The 7,970-nt window shown below is 44.0% G+C and overlaps 1 protein-coding gene across 3 annotated transcripts in view; it reads left to right on the forward strand.

Annotated features, from left to right (window-relative positions):
* pomgnt2 (protein O-linked mannose N-acetylglucosaminyltransferase 2 (beta 1,4-)) overlaps positions 1–7,338 on the forward strand; it is a 33,608-nt gene extending 26,270 nt beyond the window's left edge. For all 3 annotated transcript variants that reach the window (XM_078539850.1, XM_078539851.1, XM_078539849.1), the window contains one exon: positions 4,564–7,338. In XM_078539850.1, coding sequence (XP_078395976.1) covers positions 4,634–6,388 — 1,755 coding nt within the window. In that variant the 5' untranslated portion in view covers positions 4,564–4,633 and the 3' untranslated portion in view covers positions 6,389–7,338. The remainder of the gene's footprint in view (positions 1–4,563) is intronic.
* The last annotated feature ends 632 nt before the right edge of the window (positions 7,339–7,970 follow it).

The following is a 7,970-nucleotide window of genomic DNA, read 5'->3' on the forward strand; positions in this document are numbered from 1 at the left end:
GCAGTGTAACAGTGCTATGAAGAAATTCTTACTTCACTGTGACTCTGAAGTTACATTATAACTCTGAATGCTGGTCCCACCCAATTCCAATCCCACTGGCGTTAGACTCCTTGAGGAACTAGTGTGATTTTTGAGGTCAAATCCAAGATAAAATGTGCGTAAGGACCCTCAGAGAGCAGGATCCTGGATAGGGGCTTTGTAGTTCTAAGTCTGGAAGTAAAAACAAGATATTGGCTGGTTGGAAATACCCTTGAAACTTCTGTAGGGCAAGAAATGATGGGAATTTATACTGATGAGTTCTGACCCAATAATGCTTCAGTAATATAACCCAGGATTCATCTCTGATGAGCAACTCCCAACTCTCAGCATCTCTGCTGCTCTTGGACCAGGGATGGTTACTTTGGAGGTGGAGGGGAGACTTGGCTTGGGCTTGGCCAAGGGATGGAAAGCCATACCGTCGATGGGTGGAAAGAGAGAACCTCTTGGGGGAGAAGATCCCGTTAGCGCAAATTGGCAGAGACAGTAGGAGACACAACCTGTTGTGCTGTGAGAAGAGGACAGTTAGGGAGAAACCGAGTAGGAGCGAGGAACTATCCAGGACTCTTTCCAAAGAGCTGTCACTAAGGCTTAGTGTGATCGTGTCATAAAACATTGACTCATGCACAGTATTACAGGAAATCTCTATGAGCGTGTGTGAGAGAGAGAGAGAGACAGACAGAGAGTGCATCCATAAACATATGTTCTGAATGTAGATAGAGAAACGATATTTGACACAAATAGCATTCATGACTAAAGCTTTTGCTGTACTTGAGAAAACCATCTTGCATTGTTTTATTCATATTGCGCACGAGGCTGCTTTGCAACTGATTTCCACATTAACATCTGCTGGGTGGGCTGTGAAAATGTTGACCTTGTGTTTATTTCTGTCCTTGTTCCTAGCTCTTGGGGAGTTACAAGGAGCACTGCACGTAACCAACCTTTGGGCTGCTGGCAAATTGCAGGAAGCAGCTGTAGAAGCGACAGAGCAGGCTCAGTACCGGGGAGAAGATTAGATACAGCTGGGAGAATAGTAGCCATCAGATACCTGTTAAAGAACCTTCGACATGTCCAATTTAATGTTTAATCCAAGTGGTTGAAGCTGGACAGACCCAAAAGTTGGGATTTTATTACAGTTTAATTCTTGGCAGTAGAAATATCTGATTTAATGTATTGGTGTTAGGAGGGCTGCAGAAAATGCAGTGTAAAATACACTGGAGAGCGTGCAAGAATACCTGGGGAGAGTGGCTGTAGCAAAATATACTGGAACGTGGCCTGTGAAAGGGGCAAGGCAAGGTTATCCACTGTCATTTGGAAGCGCTGTAGAAATGTGAGTTATGATCTTTATGCCGATTTGTGTGCTAACTGCTTTCAAAATGTTATTTTCCACCCATTTACAGGACTGCATGGTACTTTACATACAATGCCAACTTGCATTTATATAGCACCTTTACCATAGTGCACCATTATACATGTACTCTTCTTGGTTGTACAGTAGTGCAATGGTTAAATGGTTGTATGAAAAGGTAGAGAGTTAAGATACAGATCAGCCATGATTTCATTGATGGCGGGACAGGCTTGAGGGGCTGAATGGCCAAATGTTCCCATTTCCCTGCTCTGTTGCACCCACTGTGTGTTACCTTCTGAGGGGGCATGTAGAAACAACTCAATAGAGGCCTTTAAAATTATGAAAGGTTTTGATAGAGTAGACACAGAGAGAAAAATCATTCCCACTTGTGGGGAGGAGCAAAACAAGAGACCATCCCATACAGGAGATATAATAAATAACAAGGAGTGAATTCAGAAAAAAGGCTTACTTATCCAAAGTGGTGAGAATGTAGAGCTCACTACCACAGGGAGTAATAGTGGTGAATAATATAGATGCATTTAAGGGGAAGTTGGATAAACCTAAAAGGGAGAAGGGAATAGAGGGTTACGCTGATAGGATTAGATGAGGAAAGATGGGAGGAGACTTGAGTGGAGCATAAAAGCCAGTATGGACTGAACGGCCTGTTTCCATGCAACTCGATGCTTATTAATAATTGGAATCGACAATATTCTTATTTTCTAGTTCCTTTCAAATGACAAAGAATTCATTCTTTTTTTAAAAAAAATCTTGAGCACAGTTTTCTTCCTAGTTTGGAATAACTGTATGCTAAGAAGGGCAGATATATTGAGTTACCTATTTATTTGTTGTTCATTACACTCCTGCACCAAGCTGGCTTTTGCTTAGGTTACTTAAAGTGGAAGAGTGCTGTAGGAGCAAGTGCCAGTGCAACATATTGCCTCCCAGCTACAGAGGAGGAAGGGCCAGTGGGGGGAGATAAGGACATGAGAAATAGGAGCAACAGTAGGCTATTTGGCCCCTCCAGCCTCCTCTGCCTTTTAATAAGATCATGGCTGAATTTCTACCTCTATTCCACTTTCCCGTCCATTGCCATATCCATCTTAGTGGCCAAAAATCTATCAATCTTAGCCCTGGGTAAACTCGTTGACTGAGCATCCACAGCTCTCTGGGGTAGAGAATTCCAATGATTGCTGTTGGGAGAGGCCAGCCATTGTCCACTTACTGTCATCCTGATAAGCACACAAGGGGCATGATTAGCATCCTCCTTGTTACTGGATACAGGTCTTGGAGCTGTCAGTGATGCAAGCAAGAGTTCAGCACTAGGCTCTGGGAAAGGGACCCAGGGTCTGATTGGTACTGAGCTAGTAGCTGATGGACCGGCCACCTGCATTAGTTGGATGGCTCTTTTCCATGTGGTGTTGCAATTGTTCTCTCCTCCAAGGCAACCTGCTGGACAAGAAAGATTTGTCTTAGCCAAGTGCTCCTCGTTCTGTTTTCCTGTACGGCCACCCACTTTGCACTTGTAAACCTGAGCTCACGCAAAACCCTGTTGCCTGTACCCTAACTCGCACTGAGTCCCGTCAATCCATCGCTCTTTATGCTCGCTCCTAGTCTGGCAACACCTTGATTTTAAAAATTCTCATTCTTGTCCTCTAATGCCTTCACCCCACCCTATCTCTGAAACCCTCCAGGATTTTTGTGCTGCTTCAATTCTGGTTTTTTTTGAATGTCCCTGTTTCACTGTTGGCAGCTATGCCTTCAACAGCCTGGGCCCTAAACTCTGGAATGGGCTCCCCAAACCTCCCTGCCTCTCTACCTCTCTTTCCTCTTTTAAGATGTGACTTAAAACCTATCTCTTTGTCACCCGTCAATAATCGGACCACAAGAAAAGTTACAGCGCAGAAGGAAGCCATTCAGCCCATCATGTGTGTGTCAGCCGGGGAAAAAAAAACTAGCTGCCCATTTTGATCCCACCTTCCAACACCCGGTTCATAGCCTTGCAGGTTACAGCACCTAAGTTGCAGATCCAGGTGCTTTTTAAATGAGTTGAGGGTTTCTGCTGTTGCCACCAAACCAGGCAGCGAATTCCAAACACCTATCAGCTTCTGGGTAAAGAAGTTTTTCCTCATGTCCCCTCTAATCCTTCTACCAATCACCTTCAATCTGTGCCCCCTGGTTATTGATGAGAAACAGGGAATTCCTGTCTACTCTATCTAAGCCCCTCATAATTTTATACACCTCAATCAGGTCACCTCTCAGCCTGCTCGGTACCAAGGAAAACAACCCCAGCCTATCCAATCTTTCCTCATAGTCCTGGCAACATTCATGAAAATCTCTTTTGTACCCTCTCCAGAGTAATTATGTCCTTCCTGTAATGTGGTGACCAGAACTGTGTTCACAATTCCAGCTGTGACCTAACCAGCATTTTATACAGTTCCATCATTATAACCCTGCATTTGTATTCTATACCTCATCCCATAAAGGAAAGCATTTCATATGATTTCTTTACCACCTTATCCACCTGTCCTGCCACCTTCAAGGACCTGTGAACATGCACACCAAGGTCTCTCTCCTCCTCTACCCTTCCCATTATCCTCCCATTAATTGTGTATTCACTAACTTTGTTTGCCCTCCCCAAATGCATTACCTCATTCTTCTCTGGATTGAATTCCATCTGCCACTTTTCCACTCTTCTTCCATAGCAACGCTTCTGTCTTGCTGCCAAATCTGGGCTCCCGGTGGTTCCAGCCTGCTCTGCTAGACCTGTCTTCTGTAGAAGATCACACCTCACAATACTTCAATTTTGTGGAATTACCTGTTGCTGTTCTTAAGTTCATGCTGAAGCCGGTTTTTGTGCCAGATGTTGCATTGATCATGAACCGTTTCAACTCAGACAACCTCATGCATGTCTTTCATGATGACCTCCTCCCAATCTACTCAACCAAGCCATTGATGTCATTCTGGAGGCAACAGCTATCCTAATACGTCCTCATCTGGCTTGGGTCAAATTTTGTTAATGTCCCTGTGAATTGCCTTGGAACATTTCACTATATTAAAGGTGCTACATAAATGCAAGTTTTATTGCCAGTAGTTCCTCTCGTAGTGAGGCTGTAACACAATTTCTCAATGTTCTTGATTAGAAGTAACTCCCTGATAATACTATCTTGTTCTTTTTTAAGAATCCTCACTTCTGCCTTGGTTGAAGGAGCTCTCATCGCCATCTCCTCACTGAAATGCATTCATCCCTACATGCATAGACCAAATTGCAGGATGAGCATAGCAGTTATTTTCAACGCTCTGCTTGTGTCCATCCTGGCGGCCGTGTTGTGGAAGTACGTTAAGTTGTGGGAACATGCCGTGTCCATTGAGGAAGAGTTGATGCTGTCCCGGCAGACCCAAGAGCTGTCCCAAGTCAGGATTGACTACCATGTTGCCTTGCAAGCCCTGATGGAAGATGGTACCAGGATGGTTTGCACAGGAAGAATGCATACTGAGAGGATCTGCCGCTTTGAGTCCCTCTGCTACTCCACCGAGGCTGAGGAGTTTGTCTTCTTCCATAGCAACGCTTCTGTCTTGCTGCCGAATCTGGGCTCCCGGCGGTTCCAGCCTGCGCTGCTAGACCTGTCTTCTGTAGAAGATCACACCTCACAATACTTCAATTTTGTGGAATTACCTGTTGCTGCTCTTAAGTTCATGCCGAAGCCGGTTTTTGTGCCAGATGTTGCATTGATCATGAACCGTTTCAACTCAGACAACCTCATGCATGTCTTTCATGACGACCTCCTCCCAATCTACTACACCATGCAACAGTTTCCAGACTTGGACGCAGACTCGCGGTTGGTGTTTATGGAAGGCTGGAATGAAGGGTTGCACTTTGATCTCTACAAATTACTCAGCAACAAGCAGCCCCTTCTGAGGGATCAACTGAAAGGCCTCGGCAAGTTGCTTTGCTTTACGAAGTCTTACGTTGGGTTGTCAAAAATGACAACTTGGTATCAGTATGGGTTCATCCAACCTCAGGGACCAAAAGCAAATATATTGGTATCTGGGAATGAAATTAGGCAATTCACACACTTCCTCGTGGAAAAGCTAAACGCAACCACAGAGTCCGGTGGTGAAGGGTACATTGTGGTGTTCAGTCGCACAGTTAATCGGTTAATTCTGAATGAAGCAGAATTGATCTTGGGCTTTGCGCAGGAATTTCAGATGAAGGCTATTGTGGTGTCTCTGGATGATTATTCCTTTGGAGAGCTCGTGGGACTGATTAGTGGAGCCTCCATGCTGGTCAGCATGCATGGATCCCAGCTGGTGATGGCGCTCTTTCTGCCCCCAGGTGCTGTGGTTGTCGAACTCTTCCCTTACGCTGTTAATCCAGAACATTACACGCCTTACAAAATGCTGGCATCTCTCCCAGGCATGGACCTGCAGTATGTTGCTTGGCAGAATACTAAGGAGGAGAATACGGTTGCTTATCCCAAAAGGCCATGGGAACAAGGCGGAATTGCTCATCTCGATAAAGCTGAACAAGAGCGTATAATAAAGAGCAAAGAGGTCCCTCGCCATCTGTGCTGCCGAAATCCTGAGTGGCTGTTTCGTATTTATCAGGACACCCTTGTGGATATCCCCTCACTGATGAGCGCCATTCATCAGTCAGTGAAATCCAAACTTCCTCTCAGAAAGGTTAAGTCAAACAGCGTAATATACCCTGGAAAGGTGAGAGATTCCAAGTGCCAAACCTCTGTTCAGAGCGCCAAAGTGGCAAAGTTGTCCATTTCTTGGCAAGTACCTTGGAATCTGAAATACTTAAAGGTAAAAGAGGTGAAGTATGAGGTGTGGATACAGGAACAGGGCGAGAACACTTACATGCCTTACATCTTGCCTTACCAGAACTACACATTCATGGAAAACATTAAACCGTTTACAACCTATCTGGTTTGGATAAGGTGCATCTTTAATAAAAACCTTCTTGGCCCATTTGCAGAGGCACTGACTTGCAACACATAAAGCAAGATTGCTGGACAGATGAGAAGAAACATCCTGTACTTCAATAAGTTGTGTGGCTTGAAAATGTGTAATTCAATATTTGTTTAGCCCCTGTAGCTGAAAATATTTGTAGTGAGTAATGGGACAGATCTTAAATAATGGGTTGTTTTGGGGCTTTTGTGCACAGTTGAGTGAGCCTGTCGTGAAGTGCTGACCTGATGTAAAGAGGTACAGGTTCAAAGCCAATTGAGATGTGGTTGAAATGAAGCTCACCTTCATTGTGATGAATCGCGGCTAAAATTAATAATGTCGTTTTGGACTGGTTCTTAACACAGTGGTTGGATAAAACCGCCGGAGTATCTCAAATCACAAGTTCAGTATCTGAGTAAGGGTGGTATCATTGGCTATGGCAGCATGTGAGACGGAGAGAATGTGAATGGGTTCGTAATGAAGACAATTTTGGGGTTTTGAAGCAAAAACAGTTAGCTTGCTCATATCATATGTGCAACTTAGTCAATTCTGAAGTGAAGAAACCAACCAAAGCTTCGCCAACAAATGTAATGAGCTGTGACTGCTGAGAATTTCACACAGGTCTGCTGCGATCTAATGCATAAAATAATACATAAGGGTTGTAGATCGGCTAAAGTGAACCTGCTTGGTTTGGTAAAATGTTTGCGTTTCTTTTAAAGTTCTTTTTCCTCTATCAGAAGAGCCTGCCCCTCTCCAACTGGAAATGACTTCATTACACTTGCTGAATTGCAGAGTGGTGAAGAGCATCCATCCCATCACTGTCCCTGCACAAAATATAATAACCACAACTCCCTCCAGACGCTAAAGACTTGTTCCTGTATGGGCTTTCTGTTCCCCATTTCCACAAGTTGTTTTTTTCTCAGATATTGATGAACCTTTGCTGAAGAAATCTGACCAGGTGCTGACTTACTTCAGTTCCCCTCACTGTGAATCGATTCCCCGATTCTGCAATCCTGTATATGATTTTAGAAAAGTAAACTTACCTGATTCTAAATTAAGATCTTAAAAATCTTCTTTCCCTCCATCTCTTTTCAGAAACAAAAATGCCCCGAGTACACAGCTGAAGCTTAATGTACTAAATTCTACTACTCATCTTCTTCATTGGCTGAACCTCTCTATTAATGTGATGCTCCAGATATGGTCCCACCAATGGCCAATTACAACCTTAAAATCTCCCCTTGACTTATATATTATAATCTTGCCTCGTGTTTACAATTGTGTCCTTATTTGCAACAACTTTATTGGATTAAATGTAACAGTAGATTTAACAGGTTTGCGCTCCCAGTGGAAAGCATGGGGCATTGACCATTCAATCCAGCACAGGTACGATGGGCTGAATGGCCTCCTTCTGTGCTGCATCATTCTGTGATTCTAATTAAAGTTGACGGGACAGAATGTCTTGCAGGTCCTGTTCCCCTCAGTTCCCAAATGGCCTGTACTTTTTGTGCTAACCTTTTAAGTCAGGAAGCTGTGAGCCTTGAAGGTTATAGTGTTCCTACGATATTGCTGCTATCATCCTTCTCATTGATGGGGTTTATGTGATTGGGCTATGCTGTTGGATTAAATTTGGTGA

This window comes from Cetorhinus maximus, chromosome 4, assembly GCF_964194155.1.
Source record: "Cetorhinus maximus chromosome 4, sCetMax3.hap1.1, whole genome shotgun sequence".
NCBI classification, from domain to species: domain Eukaryota; kingdom Metazoa; phylum Chordata; class Chondrichthyes; order Lamniformes; family Cetorhinidae; genus Cetorhinus; species Cetorhinus maximus.